Source organism: Dermacentor andersoni, chromosome 6 (genome assembly GCF_023375885.2).
Source record: "Dermacentor andersoni chromosome 6, qqDerAnde1_hic_scaffold, whole genome shotgun sequence".
Classification (NCBI taxonomy): domain Eukaryota; kingdom Metazoa; phylum Arthropoda; class Arachnida; order Ixodida; family Ixodidae; genus Dermacentor; species Dermacentor andersoni.
This window is the reverse complement of record NC_092819.1, coordinates 132,272,576-132,292,963: the sequence shown is the minus strand read 5'-3', so window position 1 is coordinate 132,292,963 and position 20,388 is coordinate 132,272,576. Positions and strand designations below refer to the sequence as shown.

The 20,388-nt window shown below is 48.3% G+C and overlaps 2 protein-coding genes across 2 annotated transcripts in view; both read left to right on the top strand.

Moving 5' to 3' along the window:
* The first annotated feature begins 719 nt into the window (after positions 1-719).
* LOC129382570 (uncharacterized) lies at positions 720-5,751 on the top strand. Its single transcript, XM_055066711.2, has 2 exons — positions 720-1,239; positions 5,500-5,751. Exons 1-2 carry the CDS (start codon positions 811-813, stop codon positions 5,749-5,751), a joined length of 681 nt encoding a protein of 226 aa, XP_054922686.2. The 5' UTR covers positions 720-810.
* Positions 5,752-8,154: 2,403 nt separating this feature from the next.
* Positions 8,155-20,388, top strand: part of LOC126523357 (uncharacterized) — a 31,784-nt gene continuing 19,550 nt past the window's right edge. Inside the window, exons 1-3 of the mRNA XM_050171992.3 lie at positions 8,155-8,476; positions 16,428-16,663; positions 17,300-17,535. Of these exons, the coding sequence (XP_050027949.3) occupies positions 8,155-8,476; positions 16,428-16,663; positions 17,300-17,535 (794 nt within the window). The remainder of the gene's footprint in view (positions 8,477-16,427; positions 16,664-17,299; positions 17,536-20,388) is intronic.

Here is a 20,388-nt window from a genome sequence, read left to right as displayed (position 1 = left end):
CTGCTGCTGTCGTCTCACTAACGCTCGCGTGATGTATACAAATATATGTCGCACCCTAGCCTGTACATTTGTCCATCTCGTAACACTTTGCGATACCCCATACGGTGTTAAATAACTAGTTATCTGTAAAACACTTTGCATAACATCAATTCCCACAGTAACTGTAGTTACACGTATAACTGTATATATATATATATAATATATTGTTATCCGTATTCTCTCCTTGTGTGTATTGGCTAAGTCCTGATTTCAATAATTTAGTTACTAATTTTGTTTTTTACAGCCACAAAATCATTTTCATAAACTTAACCCTTCTTACAATCCAGTTCTTCGCTAACCTCGAAATACGATTGTAGAAACCAAGATCGGTAAGTGGGATCGGAACCCAACATTCGCTTATGGCGAAAGGCAAGAGCGGATTGCGCCATTGCATTGGGTAACAGCTAACCAACAAGCTTTCTCCTATGTCTTCTGTTTTCCGTTTTGAATTTCGGTTTTTCTTATAGTGGACAGACTGCTCAACGACGCTTGTTCTTCCTCTATTGGTAAGTAAATATTCATCTAAAGGTTGTTTACGTTTTATCTTTAAAATCGTACTGTTCCTGCTAGTACTAATACTACGACTGTTTCTCTTTTCTTTTTCTCGTTATACTGCCCTTTCCTCTTCGCGGCCAATGTACCGTTGTGGGGACGTGCAACCAACCAGCTGGAAGAGGAAGCAACCGAAGAGACACACGCGCCGCGCGGCACGCTCTCTCGCTTTCCACGCGCACAAGGCGACCACGTAGAAGGATCACGGAGCACACGGCGATGAGACGCTGGGTTTCCGAGGACACCACGACCACCGCAACGCACGATGACAAAGACTTCCGCAGCGCCTCGACCGGCACCACGTACACGGCAGACGAGACCCCAAGCGCCAGCTTCGCTCGAGCTGAGACGCCCACGGCCCCCGCTCAAGATGTGTCTCTCGGACAGCTCACGTACAGCATCAACTCCAGCCTGCCGTCCTCCGCACAGTGCAAGGCGCCGCCGTGCGAAAGGCACCAGCGGCTGCGTGCCGTGAGGCACCGAGGCTGCCAGTCAGAGGGGCAGCTGCGGCCGATACTGCTCCCGCCGCCTCCACGGCAGCCTGTCAACGCGACACCGCCGCTGCCTCCTGTCCCGGAAGGCCACCAACTGGGAACGACATCGCAGCAGGCGCATGGAGTGTTTCACCAGGGGCAAGGAGGACAGAGTGTAAGCGGATATTTATTTGCCTTTATACTACACACTTGCTACATGCTGCTGGTGCTACTAATCAGTTGCGCAGCCAGGAATTTTTTTTTTACCAATAGGCTGGGAAGGAAAAGGCTCGCACTTGACCGACCGGGGGAAAGGGACGGCGCAGGCGAATGATGTCGTCCGTAGTTTTAGGCAAGGTATCCTCGGTAAACAATGTCTTTCTGTTTTTTTTTGGGGGGGGGAGGAAGCGGCCAGGGTCACATGTTGGTGGTTGTCTCCCACCCAGCCCTCTCTCTCGCTACACTTCTGCTTCTATTGCACTCGGCCCGGTCGTATTTATTTGTCATGCTTCCTGTCATCGTCGCCTGCGATCTTGCCAGTGTGGCGTCGTGCCGTCTCTGGCCGACTACGAAATGTAGTCGGTCAACCGATAACTGCGGACCTGAGAATCACAGCGTCGCACCCGCTATACGGTGCCCACTATATGAAAACTGCCCCTGACATGAAGTTTCACCACTGGTTACCAATTATTGTAGTGCGGCAACTTCGAAAGACATATCTCGAATGTCCGCTAAATTTAGCAGGTAGTTACAAGCATGGGAATGGACGATTTTAGAAAGTGGCGCACGCCACTTCATCACTTGCAGCCACGCGCGCAGGATGTGCCTAGAAACTGGAGTCAAGCCTCTCTGCTACCGTCTTAGCTAAACTTAGTACAACATGTTAGAAAGACAAGCACTACCCCAAATGGTCACAACATGCCGTGCGGGTACCGCAGCCATGACGTCTCCGCGCAGTCGGTGCTCCGAGTTCATCCGTGCTCTGGCACTCGTTTTTTGTCTGCCGGGTATATCCTGCCAAGCTCGTAAGTCGTGACCTACTTTTGCTAAACGTACAGCCACTAGACACTGCTCAGGAGACAGTGGCCTGCCATTAGAACATGAAGTTTTGCGTACACTAAAACTTCGTTACGTTTCACCTGTCCGTATGTGCAGAGACATTCCGGTCGGAATCACTGTCAAGGTAATGCGGTGCGTAAACAGTTTCTCGTGGGGCTCTTTCCCCCGTGTGATATGCACTAGAATAAGCATCACACCGGTTTGAATACTCAAAATGTTATTTTGAACGGATAGCTGAGAATGTATCTTCCAATCCATTTTGACAAATTGTTGGGATTCACTGACGGATTGCAGCTAAGCATTCCCTGCTGCTGACGCTTCATATGCAGAAAATACGCCTTGGTGTATAATGGCAACAGTTATGAGGTTTCTGCGAGTGTGTTTTGATCGTTAAGGGATGTTTCCCAAAGGCAGTTAAAAAAATGACATCGCGCAACCGCTATTGATTGCAGCAACCGTCCGACATTGCTGACAGGCTTTTCGCACGTTTCGCGTGGCAGATAACTTTTCAGACATTTCTCAGAGAAAGGAGGTTAGGTCGGCGAGTGTAGTCGCAAGGCCCGCGAAACAGCATCCGCTGCTGACTCAGTTCCGTGCATAAAGCCAGCGCGCGCAGACAGTCCGAGACATTTCATGCGCGTCGAAGCGCATTGCAAGCTCGGGCTGGCTCGTGTCGCCATGCTGACCCGTAGAAATTAATCAGAGTACGCAGTTTTCAGCGTCTCGATGGCGAGCTTGGCGAGCGGGCTTGCCGCAGCACCCCGTGGTTGCCGCGGTGTATCGCGGCCATATGCGCTGCCAGCTATAGATATATCTAGCTGGCAGGACATGTAGCCTCCAGAACCGAAACCGACCCTCAAATCTCCCATATGCCCTGAGCTCACAGGTGACGCTGACATATTTTAAGTCGTCTATTGCAATAGTCCGTAAGTATTGTCACATTCGTGTGGTGAAAGGAGCAGGAAGCGGTGTTTAACGAATTGCAGCACCGTCTACAAACATCGCCTGTTCTTGGCCACTTCGATGTGGATGCGCGGACAATGATCCAAATCGATGCAAACCGAGCAGTTCAGCGGCAAGACGGCGCTGAGAGAAACATTGCTTATCCAAATAGCACACTGTCACGTGCAGAGTCGGAACTGCTCTACCACGGAGAAGGAATGCTTGGCTGTAGTATGGACAGTTACAAAGTTCCGCCAATACTTATACGGCCGCCCTTTTCAAAACATAATTGACCACCGTTGGTTGACCGACATGAAAAACCCATCTGCACGTTTGGCACGTTGAAGCCTAAGGCTTCAAAAGTATGACATCACAGTGGTCTACAAATCGGGAAGGCGCACTTAGATGCCGACTGCCTCTCCAGATCACCGATCGAGTCGCCGGGCGGTGATGATCACGAATCCGCAGGTTTTTTAGGATTTGTTGGCACGAGCATCATCTCTAAACAGCAAGACGACCAGGAGCTAGCTTCACAAATTTTCCTGGAACGCCGCGCCACACACATGCTGGAGTGTTCTCCAGGGAACTGTCATCGTCCTGGATACGCAACCGTGTTCTTTTTAGGAAGAACTTCACTTCAACAGGGAAGAGATACCTACTAGTCGTCTCTAAAGCTCTCCGCAACGAAATCTTGCAAGCCGTTCACGATGAAGCCACCTCAGGCCACCTATGGGCTACACGAGAGAATTATAGCGTATCAGAGAGAAATACTACTGGCCACGGCTCGCAGCACAGGTGAAGTACTCCGTTAGATTGTGCATGGACCGCCACCGACGCGAACTGCCACCTGCGAAACATGCGGGACTACTACATCCCGTACCGGTGCCGGAAATGCCGCTTGCACAGATTGTGATGGACCTTTTGGGCCCATTCCCAATATCTGCTACAGGAAATAAGTGGATCATTGTTGCGACAGACTACCTCACGCGATGTGCGGAAGCCAAGGCAGTTCCGAGCAGCACCGCAGCCGAGGCCGCCCAATCCTTCATCGAAACCATCGTCCTGAGGGAACGGCGCTCTAGCAGTCAATGTAACCGATAAGAGAACTGCGTTCACGGCTGATGTTTTACGAAGTGTACTCACGTTTAATGGCACGGCGCACAGATGGACGACAGTCTATGAACCGCAAAGCAGTGGACTTACGGAACGCCCCAAAACTCTCGCAGACAAGCGGTGCATGTATGTCGATGTGGAGCACAATAACATGGACAAAATATTGCGTTATGTAACATTTGCATATAATACGCAATTCAATATCACGCCATTCAGTCTCCTCCACGGTCGAGAAGTGATTGCAATGCTGGATTCTCTGCTGCATCATGGTTCCGGCGATTCCGAGATTGACGAGCGCGCCGAAGAAGCAAGACAGCTGGCCCTTGTTCGAACAACTAGCCAGCAAGATCATAATACCCGACGTTACCATCGATGCGCCGTCTGCCAGCTCTGCCAAAGAGTCTGGGTTTGGACTCCGGTACGCCACCGAGGCCTCTCGTAGAAACTTCTACGCCAGTACTTCGGATCGTACAAAGTTCTGCGACGCCTTACCGACGTCAACTATGAAGTCGTTCTTGACAGCCCATCCTGCTCGAGGCGCCGTCAGGACCTGTCCGAGACTGTGCATGTGGTTGGCATGAAATCCTATTTTTCTGAATGATATGGTCACTTTCTGATTTGCTGGAAACCGGGTGCTACCTGCCGAGCATCGGGACGATGCTCCTCCTGGAGCGAGGCGAATATTGCGTCCCTATCTGTGCCCTGCCACGCTGACGACGAAGACGACGACCTCAAGCGCGCGGTCGAGGAGCTAGAGAAGGCTGAACTGAGCCCTTGTTCTAGTTATCTCCATTAAATACATCGCGCCGCTCTTGTCTTCAGTGAGCTGCGACGGTATGTAGGTATAGTGTTCTAGCACAATATAGGTTCCTCAAATTGCCTCCATTGCTACACAGCTCAAATGTGGTTGGATAAATCAGCATAACTCTTAAACGCACGAGAAAATGTATGCATGAGCTGAATGCATGAGGCGTGTTTCTTACAATTGAACCCATTAGGAAGGTGCACTTGTAGTGGACAGCAGGACAAAGCACTTCATTTTTTTAGGGGCGAACTTTTTATTTAAGTAGGCACACAATCTGAAGTTTCATGGGGTCACAAGTAAACTTCTTCCGCAGTGTAAATAAAAGGGGCTACACTGATTCGCACTAGTCACTGCTCGCAATGGGTGTGCATGGTAGGGAAGTACACTCCCTGCCCTTCCATGTTTAGCACTCGGTCGTCACGTACTTGCGCGGCGTTTGCCGAACTAACCATTCACCGGGAAACCGCCTCGTCGGAAGAGCCTCAGATTGAGAGGAAACGTGTCATTTTATGGCAGGCGCAGCACCCCGCTGAGACGACGCAGTGGACTGCCGGGTCGTCGACCGGTTTCACCGCGGGCTCTGTTCCGCTGGTCCCGTGGCACTGGCGACGCTCGAGGTGCCGGCACGTTGCAGACAGCGACTCGAGCAGCTCCGCCACCACGAGCAGCACCAGCAGTAGCACGACCACCAGTAGTAGTTCGAGCAGCAGCGACACCGCGCCCGTTCTGTACGCATGGGGAGGCCTCGTGTTTCCATTTCGTTACTGAAACAGCCGCTAGGAAAGCGTGCTCGCTAGACGTCGCACCTTATTAAAATATTCATTTATGAACTTTCTATTTATTTACTTTAGCGCACATGTTGCAGTTGTGAAATTATTGCCGAGCAGTAATGAAATCATGTGATTGTTTACCCAAATACGTAAAAGTACCAGAACTTTCCATATGTCAGGCCCTAAAGTGTTCTCATAATACATTGGCGTTCCAGATAGCTAACAGTTCCCGAAAGTGTGTGCGCAACACTTTGAGAATATCTTAAATGTAATGTCTGTGAATTCTTTAGCAGGTTTTCGGGCGAGTATCTTGAATGTAGCGATAGCCTCAGGATTTCTGCTAAGCCCACATGATTTCACTACTCGTCGGCTTCAATTTCGCTGTTTGGAACATGTACCCTAAAGTGAACAATTATTAAGGAACCTTTTCGATTGACCACTGGACACTCCAATTTGCCGCATATGTAACGTCTCTCTCTCCAGCTTATCCACCTGAAGAGGTTGAAATACGCTATATTTCCCATGTAGTTAAAAACGGAATTCAAAATCAATGAAAACAAGAAGCACGGTATAGTATGAATTATAGACGTCCGGCTGGCCGAACGCCGGGTTGTTATGCGAGGCTTCTTTAAAAGCGCCACCCCTGAAAACCATTTTCGAAGTGATCAGAACAGCAAACATTTCTTGCAAGAACCATCAGACGTCACAAAAGCACGTGGGCCTCATGGACCACAGGGGGTTTATGTCTGTGTTGTGCCAACAAATTTACATGGCCTCCGAGATTGCGTGCGCTGGCAGGTTTTGTTCCGGCCGTCCCATACGCGCAGAGAGCATAAGTTCAGAGGTGGGCATGGCCGGCTTCTCCTCCGCACCTCGGCGCTCGCAACAGAGTGCTTCTTCATGCTTCGGGGAAGCTTTCGGGCGCCTCGGTACTGTTGCTGCGGCATGGGGAGGGTGAATAAAAATGCTCTTGTTTGGTCATACGATGCCTTACTGAATTGGAAATGACGGCTGATAGTCTACGAGGCTCTTGTCTTCAAATTCCTTAATTAGGAAATAAATAAATAAATACATTTATTAATTAATTTATTCATTTATTTGCCGCAATAGCCACACTAACGTTTCGTTGCGCTAAGTCGCCAACTCTAATGGGGGTCGCCTTACCATTTGATTCTGAAATTTCGAACCCTCTTTACTGACAGGAACCAGCGTTGCGCAAATTCGCATGCATCAGCTTACAAGTGAAATCATTCAAAATTATTATGCGAGCGTGCAGAAATAAATACTTTCCGCTTTTCTAAGTAATATATCTAGTGATGTCATTGCCAGCAAACGGACGAACGTAACTCGCAAGATTAATTATCCCAGTTCACAGGCAAATATACAATGTGAAGTGCCACTGAAGTGTGCAAACAAACGAATGTTCCACCTAAGTCGCAGCAAGCTTTAGGAGTAAGTTTCTCTTTCTTTTTTTTTGTTTACAAATTAAAGCAAATGCATACGTTCTGCTGCATGAGTTTGCGGGCCGTCACGTGCTGCGCGCTGCAGTCTCAAGGCTGGATGAAGCGAGAGAATGTGCACCAAGCGTGAAATGATAAATTATGCAATTATTTACTTGTTTGTTATTATATGTAGCTACCGTCTAAGCAGGCCAAGGGCTGCATATTATGTTACGATTCTTTTCACTTTCCTTTTTTTTTTTGCACTACATCATTGGCTGGTAAAACGGCAGGTCTTCGCTAAATTGCCTGCATCGACTACTTGCTGCGATGTATGATACAAACAGCACGGGATTTGTTTATTCTGGCGCAAATGATTGTTTGCTATTGAAAGGACTATACAGCGACCTGCACTTTTACATTAACAAAATTTTTTGCTTGTTTCTTTTTATTTTCTATCAAACTTTGCCAAAAGAACGCTTCTTCTCCCCTCTCCTTCTCCTTCATTTGTCGTCTGAATCGTTCAACTAAAGAATTGGAATCTCTGTAACCTGGTTCGTAACGGAAAAACAAAAAAAAATATAGGAGCCACTGCCTTATGCGCACATAGCCGTCGAACTGAGCTGCCGCACAGAGGGGTAACGGTTCCGCCATTTAATACAGCAACTGGAAGTGCTAACAAAGGAATACAAACGATGATGCCAAGTGTTTCATTAAACCGTGATGTGTGACACCGCGAACGTAGACAAAGGACGGCGAAGTTGGAACTCGGCGCTTGTCTTCGTTTTTCGCCTCTTTCGGATCAACAGCAGCTTGCCCGGACGCATACCTTACTGCAATTTTATTAAAAGATGTGGACCGAGAAATGCAATCTTGCAGCAAAATTTTGAACTAGAATAACGGAGCTAGCCGTAAGTGGAAAACCTTCTTTTTAATGTTTTACGAGTCGTAGTGCTAGATCAATGTACGCGGGCTGCTCGGGTAACAGGCCCGCACGTGCGGGGCGCGAAAGCAGCCAAGGCGCCGTGGCTCCGAAGTCCACCGGAGCCCCCGCCGAGTGCACGCGTCGCGACGTGGCCACGGCGACGGACACGCCGCCCTCCGAGTACGACAGCCGCTGGCGTAACTGGATGGGCGGCGAGAGGCTCCTCATTGCGGGCGCCGCCCTGCTGTCCGTACTGCTGGTCGCGTCGGCTGCCACCACCACGGCCGGCATCGTGGACCGGCGCTCGACCGCAGCGAGCGTCGCCGGCCACCGCCTACGTGATGGCGCCGGCGCCGCAGGTCAGTGGCATCTGAGGCCCGAAGCCGACGCTCGTGTAACTGCCGTAAGAAAGTGGTTTTTCGAATACGCAGCGTCTTTGTCCGAATCAAGCCTGTCTTTCGTGCCTCGTCTCGCTGTGTTAGCGAGTCAACGAGCAGACAGCCATTACAATCAGCAGTCAAGGGTGGCTAGAAGCGGAGGCTTCGCGTGGCCTCCGAGGTCGCACCGGTTGCCCTTGCGCCGTTGTAGTCTCGGAGGCCACGGGTTTGGTTTGGAGGTTGGTTGGCGGTCGCTCGCGGGACGGCGGGAAAGAACCAGCCAAAGGCGTTGAACGGTGTTGACGCGCGGCCTTGATACGCACAGCGAGCGCCAGTTTTTCTCTGACGGCTTCTAAGCTACTTCATGTAGCTCGGCACCAAGACCCATTTGCGATAAGAGTAAAGTAGCTCTTCTCTACAAATGGGTATAGCTTTATCACTGCTGTGGCCAAGCCAACACTGGTTACATATCATAGTTTCCCACGAAAGTTACTTGGAGGAACTCTGATGCTCGTGCCTACAGCAGATAATAGTTTTGTGGCTCAGCCTAATTTAGTAATAATGTGAAGCACATAAATATGCATAAACCTCGTCCTTCTCGTGGTCTTGTAAATTGGCAAGTTTACCACTTGCAGCAAAATTGCGTAGATCCCACGCACTGTCGGAATCGAATTTATGCGAACAATTTCGCAGGAAGCTGGCTATGCAGCATGGCTTTGGGTTTCTCGAAGCGTTAACAGCTTGACAAAACATGTTCGCGTAAGCCCAGTATTTTTGTGTGTGACGCGAATACAATGAACAAGAATTAACGCGAGAGTGTGGGTGTGTGACGGCAGCAGCAAGACGACGACGACGACGGTAACGACGATTGCATGATCTGCATATGTACTAACGGCCCGGAGATGTGAGATAGGTAAGAAACGCAGAATGTAAATGACCGTGGAATGCAGCACGTGGTATCACTAGGAGGACACGAACAAGTGACTTGACGGTGAAGCTGTAGCACAACCTGAAGCCCGTGCCCTTTTATAGCCATTCGAATGAGTGGCGGGGTGCATGCACTGCTCGCCTTGGCCGAGCCGGGACGACGCTGCCATAGTGAAATTCAATGCAGCGTTGTCATACTCAGCCACTATGAGCGCCAGGAAAGAGCAGTTCTCGATGTTTGAATAAGCAGCCTTAAAAGGGGCCGTGAAAGTCCGGTTTGCGTTTCGGGTGGAACGAGGAGGCAGTGCGATGCTGTCCGGTGTTCGGAAATCAGCGCTGGTGGGAAACTTACTTTCCAAACTTTCCAGTCGCTGTTTGACCGGATGCAGCCACAAACCGGTGTTCGGCTGCCAAGATGCCATGCAAGCCATGTGGCTCGAGCCCAGGTAGCACGCGAGAACCAGAGGCGAGAGTCAGATTACGAAGCTGCAATGATGCAATGACCGTCACGGCATCACGAGCAGGAGCACATAGACATCGACCAAAGTTAGTAGACAACTTGGTGCAGTAGGCCGGCATGAGTTGTTTTCATGCATTGACATGACATGATGGACATGCATGTCATATCATTCATGTCATGACATGATTGTCATTTATGTCAGGTCTATTCTTTAACAAGTTGTGTATCAAGAAATCCATGACAGGACTGAATTGACATGAAAGGTATCATATGAACGACATGACACGCATCTCATAAATTACATAAATGAATCAGTTGATGACATCGTTATCGTTTCTTTACCTGTATATATTTCAGCATATGTGTGACGAGACATGCGGGCATGACATGATAAGAATGACATGATATGCAATTCATGGCATTCATATCACAAGCATGTCATGCATGTCGTCATCATCATCAGCAGCAGCCTGGCAACGCCCACTGCAGGACAAAAGCCTCTCCCATAGTTCTCCAACAACCCCGGTCATGTGATAATTGTGGCCATGTTGTCCCTGCAAACTTCTTAATCTCATCCGCCCACCTAACTTTCTGCCGCCCCCTGCTACGCTTCCCTTCTCTTGGAATCCAGTCTGTAACCCTTAATGACTATCGGTTATCCTCCCTCCTCATTACATGCCCTGCCCATGCCCATTTCTTTTTCTTGATTTCAACTAAGACGTCACTAACTCGCGTTTGTTCCCTCACCCAATCTGCTCTCTTCTTATCCCCCCCTTAACGTTACACCCATCATTCTTCTTTCCATAGCTCGTTGCGTTGTCCTCAATTTAAGTAGAACACTTTTCGTAAGCCTCCAGGTTTCTGCCCCGTATGTGAGTACTGGTAAGACACAGCTGTTAAACACTTTTCTATTGAGGGATGATGGCAACCTGCTGTTCATGATCTGAGAATGCCTGCCAAACGCACCCCAGCCCTATTCTTAATTCTTATTCTTCTGATTTTTTCAGTCTCATGATCCAGATCTGCAGTCACTACCTGCCCTAAGTAGATGCGTTCCCTTACCACTTCCAGTGCCTCGCTACCTATCGTAAACTGCTGTCCTCTTCCGAGACTGTTAAACATTAATTTTCTGCAGATTAATTTTTAGACCCACCCTTCTGTTTTGCCTGTCCAGGTCAGTGAGCATGCATTGCAATTGGTCCCCTGAGTTACTAAGCCAGGCAATATCATCAGTGAATCGCAAGTTACTAAGGTATTCACCATTAACTATTATCCCCAATTCTTCCCAATCCAGGTCTCTAAATATCTCCTGTAAACACGCTGTGAATAGCATTGGAGAGATCGTATCTCCCTGCCTGGCACCTTTCTTTATTGGGATTTTGTTGCTTTGTTTATGGAGGACTACGATGGCTGTGGAGCCGCTATAGATATCTTTCAGTATTTTTACATACGGCTCGTCTACACCCTGATTCCATAATGCCTCCATGACTGCTGAGGTTTCAACTGAATCAAACGCTTTCTCGTAATCAATGAAAGCTATATATAAGGGTTGGTTATATTCCGCACATTTCTCTATAACCTGAGTGATAGTGTGAATATGGTCTATTGTTGAGTAGCCTTTACGGAATCCTGCCTGGTCCTTTGGTTGATTGAAGTCTAAGGTGTTCCTGATTCTATTTGCAATTACCTTAGTAAATAATTTGTAGGCAACAGACAGTAAGCTGATTGGTCTATAATTTTTCAAGTCCTTGGCGTCCCCTTTTTTATGGATTAGGATTCTGTTAGCGTTCCTCCAAGATTCCGGTACGCTCGAGGTCATGAGGCATTGCGTATACAGGGTGGCCAGTTTTTCTAGAACAATCTGCCCACCATCCTTCAACAAATCTTCTGTTACCTGATCCTCCCCAGGTGCCTTCCGCCTTTGCATAGCTCCCAAGGCTTTCTTTACTTCTTCCGGCATTACTTGTGGGATGTTACTTGTGGAAAGCAGCGCCACTGGCTAGTCCTAGGCAGCCCGGAACGATAAGCCTAAGGGACGTCGTGGCGTTACGCTATTATACTTACACAAAGCTGACTATCAAAAATGAAAGGCCTGACCGCGTCAAATGCGGTGTCAATTTGAAATGGCGACGTCCAGAGTTGAAAACCATCCTGAGAAGTTAATGATTAGCTGGGAGATTGTTCTGTCCGTCTTCCACATTTCATTTATTTTCACCTCTCAAGCTGCTTTTGCGCATTGAAAGTTACATAAAGTTGCAACATGGAAGCGACACGAAGCTGAACAAGTTGGGAGCTTTTCATGGTGCGGAAAGGCAAGCGCGCAAAACATGGCTATGCGAGGCCTATCCGAAAAGCATCAGACCATGTACCTTGCAAAAAATGAGCGTCGCCTGGTGTAATCACCTTGAAGCAGTTCCCACGTGCTTGACACACCCGATTCCAGTTACTCTTCCATAACCTCTCGAGACAGTCTCGGAACCCCTCTTCGGGAAGCATTGTTTGGGCGTGGTCGCGTTTCTGATGCGCTCTCGGATGTGAAAGCGTATTCTTCTGAGGTTCCTTAATTTTTTGGGAAAAAGAACTGAAAGCCGCACGGGGCAGAGAGTAAGGGGCTTAAAAATCACCAAAATACTGTAATGGTCTATAAATATCGAATTACATGAGCCGAAGTTGCATGAACAAAGGTGGTTATCTTGGTGCCGCTGCCAGGTCTGATAATTTGGGCGCAGGCATTGAAGACATTCGCTGCGTACCCAAATTGTCTTTAAAATGGCATTCAAAGCATATTTGTTCCAATGCCCTATAACTGAGCAATTTATCTGACAATTAACCGAGAATCTATGATTACCAATGTTCGTGCTTAATAATCATAAACCATTTCGCGATGGCTTTGTGAGTACCCCCTTAAAGCGTGGCTCACTCTCTCCAGGTGTTTGGCCTTTATTCAATCGGTTGCACCACATTCATATCTACTTCATACCCATGGCGTCATCTACAAGGGTTCTTCGGATCTGCCGAATTGATTATGCCTGACAATCACTACGCTTAGCACATAACTTTGTTTATTATGGTTGTTAAATTTGCTCTAACTTTTTCCCACGGTGGAATCGCGCCGACATCGGAAGACAGTATACCCAATGCAACAGGTACTGCACAACAGTAGACGAAAGTCAAGATCATGCCACCTGAATGCTCAAGACAAGACAGACCCTCCTTCCAGAGCACGCAGTGTTGCAACATCTGCCCTGTAGTTTTCCCTGACATCAGACATTCTTCAGACAGGCCTTGTAAGAACGGGAAGGGCAACTCGGAAAAAAAAGGGGGGGGGGGGCGTGCAGTTGTCCTCGTTCTCCTTGTGTTTGTGTCACTCCTGCCATTAGGTACCGCGGAAGTTGTGTCATTGAGTCATTTCACACTTTCGAACGCTATTTGCTAAATACTTATTGATAAACGAGAAAAGGGTGCGAAGCATAACTTGCAGAAATTCATGACGTCAGGGGGAATGGGACGGTAATTTAAAACGGCCGACAAACACCTAGAACATCTCATGAGATGTTACTTGAAATGAAAAGTCCATGATTTACAGGCATAGGATCGAGCATTTGTCTCGCGATTGAATTCAGAATTGTTATCTTGAACTGACCCAGAAAGTCACGAAACAGAGTATGTAGCGCGAAGTGGTGGTGAAACATTGTTCTTGAGATGCATGCAGTCCAGAGTATTGCTCATAAGTCGGCTGTTGTTATGTGCGCCATACTTTTTGTTTACAATATGGCAGTCTTTAAGTTACATAGACGTTTGTGCTTTATTCTATGCGTATGGGGAACTAAAGTAGGCTAACTAACGAACGGCGCGTGAATAAGAATGGAACGCGTGAATATTTGCCGACTCTCTCATCTTTCCCTAGTGGCAGCTAGAACTTAAATATGCTTTGTGAAATAGTACCGCCATTGGGGATCGGCCTAAAGTGTGTCGGGAGAGGTTGTAATGTTCCTTCGAAGTAATAAAGCAATCGTACACTCATCGTAATATTATCGCCAATGTCACCTTGCGGCTGTCGTCGCACACAAAATCAACTGCTTGCCTTACAGAATCATGTAGGTCCATCTGGTAACATTTTGTGGAACTCCAAACGACGGCTGGGATAACCAGCTACATGCAAAGCGCTGCGCTCGACATCGATTTTCCCAGTGCGTGGAATCCAAGGTCGATCCGAATAGATCGCGAAGCTTCGGGCGAAAAGCGGTCCAGAACCAATGATCACCGACATCAGCAAGGGCGGTTATGGGAGCAGCGATGGAAGCGCGACTATGTTAGGAGAGGACTAACATTCAGAAAGAATAACTGTTTCTAATAGCTAATGTTTTTAAGAACTGTTTTGTTTCATTCAACAAAAATAAAATTCCTAATCAATGTTTTGTACGTGTCGAGGAAAGAAAAGGGAACTTGGCGTCAGCTTTTACTTTGGTGAAGCAATGTGCGGTAAAGCAACTCTCTTTTATTTGAATACTAACAGAAGTGCCTGCTTTTTAGCGGCCGCTATAAAAGGGGGGTGTTCACGTCGCTATCAAACGTAATGCAATGCAGCTATTGAAGGCATGCGCATAAAGTTCAGTTGCTACTAAGCACCGATGTGCTGCTTCGCTTGTCAACCTTTGTCGGAATTCTGGTGGCGCGGCATTTGCGAGGTGTGCTTCATCGTTCTTTGCATGCTCAATCAGAAGTAGTGAGTTGCGACTACCAGATAATTGTTTACTTACGCTGCCTTCGTGCAGCCGTGCTGGCCGACGAGCTTGGCGTCCAACGGTACGATCAGCACTCAACACCCAAAGCTTTCTTCGACCTAGCAAAGAAACCATGCTCTATGAATGGGTGCGATTTGGACCGCCCGTGCGGTTGACGTTGCGCTAAAAGCTCTAAGCGCTCATGGAGACGAATTGTGGGTAATTTGAAACTACAGCTTCAATGGCAGGCCACAAAAACAAATTTCGCGCCTTTGACAAGAAAAAGAAAAGTCGCAGGCCTGTGCGACACACACAGCACAGTCGCAGCGTAAGCAGGAGAAGCGGCTGCAGAGGTACTGCATTTTCGGCAGCGCGCACTGCAGAGTATCTTCGCGGCGAAGTCTCTTCGCGTTGTTTTCTCCAGAACGATCTCAACTGTCCGCCCGGCGTCGACAACGGGCTACGGCTCGTGCTGCTCTCTGCACAGCGGCATGCTAAGCGCGACGCCTGGTTGTAGCCGAGCGCGCAGCTCTACGATTGGCTTCTTCAGCAGCAGTTCGTACCTTGCGAGGAGGCTCCATAAAGTGTACCGAAGAGTAAACACAAGTACCGAGACTACGCGGCTCACATGTCACATCCCTTGATCCGTGGCACGACACGATAATGATGATGATTGGTATCTCCTTCGATACGGGGCGGTGACAGTCACCTAGCCTGCTTGAGTTAACCAGACTAGCTACATTCACCATGCCCCTGCTACCTGCAACTGCTACATGCCGGGACACCTGTCGTAAAAATACACAGCTGCAACGCAAAGTGCGCACATATCGACGTTACGTGGCGCGCATCTCGCATTGCGCCACAAATGGCAAGATACGATGCTAATGATGGCGATGATGATGATGATTTATTAGCCTTCCCTTTGAAGTGGGATGGTGACAGTCACCCAGCCTGCTTGATTTATTAAGGTGTGACATACATGTTTTTCACTCGAGCTTTTTTTATACATCTCCTGAATCATCATTTTTCTTCTTCAAGACAATCCAATAATTTCTTGGACAATACACCATAGTGGGTAGAAGGCTGGTGAGAGCTGCGACGGATACCATAACAGCCATAACAGCCTACGCTGTAGAATGACGCCACTTCTGTTTTAACGGAAATGGCGTCACACTTTTTTTCGCCAGAAGTGTTTAGTCGTCGCATAGATGGTGCTAAGCCCTATAAACCAACGAAGAGCCGCCATGTTTTGAACGTATGGGTGGTTAGGGAAGCTTTGGTACCAGGCGTATTTGCCTTCTGGGATCTGTATAATTTTTTTAAAGGAAGGGTTCTGTATAGTACACGAAATAGAAGCACAAGGAAGGTGGCGAGGCCATGCCGCGAGGAGACTCTTCTTTCTCGTAACTTTTTTTTTTGTTTACGCTACGCGGGATATTTCTAGAGGCCACTTTGGGTTGTCTGAGCTGCACACAAGAATTTGCGCGCTCCTCACGGTACTGCTGACTATTTGTGCGCTGCAGTCTCTGCGCGTATTGCATTGTCACTGCTGGTGGGAAAAGCGGCTGTTTCGAGAAAGAGAGTGCGGGGACTTTTGTTCGAATTTTCAGATGTTCTAGCCTCCGACGTCGATGTACTATTTTGCAGGCACGAACGTGTATGCGCTCGTTTATTTGCAATGTGCAAAGGTGGCCTTAGACTGAAACACTGCCCTGATCTCGAAGGCATTGAGGAGCACGCTTGCGAACACTTGTTTCAGCGACCAACAACGTAGGGCCGCATACGTTCGTGAAATACCCTCTATGTCAATCATCCGGTCCAGGAGTGGCGCCCACCGAGCCACTGCTTCCCGGCATGGTTCCGTTCACCGAGTCTCCACGGCGGGACGATGCCGGGGCCAATGAGGCATCATTGGGGGCCTCCTGGAAGACGCCGTCCACTACGAGTGAGCCAGCCGAGGAGGACTTGACCACTGAGCAGCCGGGCGCGGCATATGGCAATGCCAGCGGTGACATGGTGACTGCCGAGGATCTCTTGGCGCTGCCGTTCCGAAGACCCGTAAGTGACGACGATGAGCGATCGACGCAAAGCGTTATGAGCATAAGTTGAAATAATGAACGAAATTATTCATTTGTCTTGCAATTTGCGTCGTGATGCTGCTGAGTAGCTGGTTACTAAACGCCAGCAGCGATAAACGCCTCACCAGTCCTTGCTGAGCAGGAGGTCGCGGGTCCGATTCCCGGTCGTAGTTGCGGCATTTCGATGGGGGCGAATTTCAAGAGGGCTCGTGTACTCATATTTAACTGTTCGTTAGATAACCTGAAGGGGTCAAATTGATCGGGACGCCCATACTACAGCATCTATCATATAACCAATATGGCTTTGGGGCGTTAAACGCCGAATCAATCAGTTCTGTCCTGGCTGGCTGTGGCTGGCTGTGGTTGGCTGTGGTTGGCTGGCTGTGGTTGGCTGGCTGTGGTTGGCTGGCCGGCTGGCTGTGGCTGGCTGGCTGGCTGGTTGTGGCTGGCTGGCTGGCTGGCTGTGGCTGGCTGGCTGGCTGTGGCTGGCTGGCTGGCTGGCTGGCTTATTCTGCTTTACCTTGGCTTGGTTGGCTTTAGCTCTGGTTGCTACAGTGACATGTCTGATGGGTAGGCCTCACCATCCCGTTCCTCTCATTGCTGCTGTTTGTCGCAGGTGAAGCCAGAGTGCGGCGCAGTCTTCTACACGTACTGTCGCAAGCCCCGGCGCGAGTTCCTCTACCGGGCGTCCCTGAACGCCTGCCTGGCCGCCGCCGACGATCGGCCCGCGCAGCTCTGCAACCGCGGCCCCAACCGGTTCACCTCGTGGCGCGAATGCGAGGCGAGCTGCGTGCTGATGGAGCCACCGCTCGAGGCATGCCTCGACAAGACGCTGCTACTCGGATGCAGGAGGTACGACGCACATCGGTTGTTGCAAGACCTTTGCAAAGCCGCCGTACACGCGTACTCGAAGAGTACACAAAACTGGTCCATTAATTTCTGCATTATATATATATATATATATATATATATATATATATATATATATATATATATATATATATATATATATATATATATATATTGAAATACCGCGGTCGGGACGACGCTTTATTCCAAGAAGGAAGAATGGCGCCGACGCAAAAACGAACACGAGCCGATGATTGATGATGACTTCGTACAGATGAAGATGAAGTCCGCATAAATGCTTACACTAATTTTCCCCGTGGACGGAAGCGGCCAGCCTGGCCGCACATTAGACAGTGGAACGGAGATGAAAGGGCTTCAGGCGGGAAACGTGCACGATCTCTGTTCCGCGGCAGTCAGTTGGGGCATCAAAAGGTGTAACGCGATAATTCACCGGCAAGGTCTGCTCTATGACTTTGAAGGGGCCCTTGTAGAGACGACGCTTTATTCCAAGAAGGAAAAATGGCGCCGACGCAAAAACGAACACGATCCGATGATTGCTGATGACTGTACAGATGAAAATGAAGTTCGCATAAATGCTTACAATATATATATATATATATATATATATAATCACCACGCTTGCAAGAGTTCGGTCATATCTTTCGTAAAAACGGTGATGTTCTCTGCTTGGTCTTCGGATAGCATTTCCGACTTGGACTTCAGATCGATGGCTGCGCCGTGTTGCTTCAGAAAGTCCATGCCTATAATTACGTCTCGTGAGCAAAATGGGTGGAAAAGCTGCTGGTGCCAGCTCGACCAGTCCCATATACCCGTAAAAAAGACGTTGTTCGCCCTCGATGACGCTTTCTAGGTCTTACGATGTTTCAGTGACGACGGAAATGATGCTAATGTGAGGCGGGATTCTGACTTGGATCTTCGAGCACACTCAAAGAATAGTGACTCGGAGAGCTTACCGGCGGTATCGCTTGGTCATCGGATAGCGTTGTCGACTTGGACTTCAAGTCGATAGCTGCGCCGTGTTGCTTCAGGAAGTCCAGGAAGTCCAGCACTGTTGAGGATAACGAATGTCGTAGGGTATAGGTCCAGTCATGAATGGTCGTTCATGAACGGACGAGGTCATGAACGGACGAACGGGCATCATTAAGGAGTGTGCAATAGAAGTCAGTGGTAACTCCGTTAGACAGGATTCCAGTAAGCTATCGCAGGAGACGAAAGATCTGATCAAGAAACGCCAATGTATGAAAGCCTCTAACCCTACAGCTAGAATAGAACTGGCAGAACTTTCGAAGTAAATCAACAAGCGTAAGACAGCTGACACAAGGAAGTATAATATGGATAGAATTGAACATGCTCTCAGGAACGGAGGAAGCCTAAAAGCAGTGAAGAAGAAACTAGGAATTGGCAAGAATCAGATGTATGCGTTAAGAGACAAAGCCGGCAATATCAATACTAATATGAATGAGATAGTTCAAGTGGCTGAGGAGTTCTACAGAGATTTATACAGTACCAGTGGCACCCACGACGATAATGGAAGAGGAATTCGAAATCCCACAGGTAACGCCGCAAGAAGTAAAGAAAGCCTTGGGAGCTATGCAAAGGGGGAAAGCAGCTGGGGAGGATCAGGTAACAGCAGATTTGCTGAAGGATGGTGGGCAGATTGTTCTAGAGAAACTGGCTACCCTGTATACGCAATGCCTCATGACCTCGAGCGTACCTGAGTCTTGGAAAAACGCTAACATAATCCTGATACATAAGACAGGGGACGCCAAGGACTTGAAAAATTATAGACCAATCAGCTTACTGTCTGTTGCCTACAAATTATTTACTAAGGTAATTGCAAATAGAATCAGGAACACCTTAGGCTTCAGTCAACCAAAGGACCAGGCAGGATTCCGCAAAGGCTGCTCAACAATAGACCATATTCACACTATCAATCAGGTGATAGAGAAATTTGGGGAATGTAACCAACCCTTTCATAGCTTTCATTGATTACGAGAAAGCGTTTGATTCAGTCGAAACCTCAGCAGTCATGGAGGCATTGCGGAATCAGGGTGTAGACGAGCCGTATGCAAAAATACTGAAAGATATCTATAGCGGCTCCACAGCCACCGTAGTCCTCCATAAAGAAAGCAACAAAATCCCGATAAAGAAACGCGTCAGGCAGGGAGATACGATCTCTCCAATGCTATTCCCAGCGTGTTTACAGGAGATATTCAGAGACCTGGATTGGGAAGAATTGGGGATAAAAGTTAATGGTGATTACCTTAGTAACTTGCGATTCGCTGATGATATTGCCTTGCTTAGTAACTCAGGGGACCAGTTGCAATGCATGCTCACCGACCTGAAGAGGCAAAGCCGAAGGGTAGCTCTAAAAATTAATCTACAGAAAACTAAAGTAATGTTTAACAGTCTCGGAAGGGAACAGAAGTTTACGACAGGTAGTGAGGCACTGGAAGTGGTAAGGGAATACATCTACTTAGGGCAGGTAGTGACTGCGGATCCGGATCATGAGACTGAAATTATCAGAAGAATAAGAATGGGCTGGGGTGCGTTTGGCAGACATTCTCAGATCATGAACAGCAAGTTGCCATTATCCCTTAAGAGAAAAGTTTATAACAGCTGTGTCTTACCAGTACTCACGTACGGGGCAGAAACCTGCACGCCTACGAAAGGGGTTCTACTTAAATTGAGGACGACGCAACGAGCTATGGAAAGAATGATAGGTGTAACGTTAAGGGATAAGAAAAGAGCAGATGGGGTGAGGGAACAAACGCGAGTTAATGACATCTTAGTTGAAATCAAGAAAAAGAAATGGGCATGGGGAGGGCACGTAAT

Bases quoted from the DNA above. Each gene is read 5' to 3' on its own strand.
- LOC129382570 (XM_055066711.2), top strand. From the start codon at position 811: ATGAGACGCTGGGTTTCCGAGGACACCACGACCACCGCAACGCACGAT. The intron at 1,240-5,499 runs GTAAGCGGATAT...ATTTTATGGCAG, and splicing joins AGGGGCAAGGAGGACAGAGT to GCGCAGCACCCCGCTGAGAC.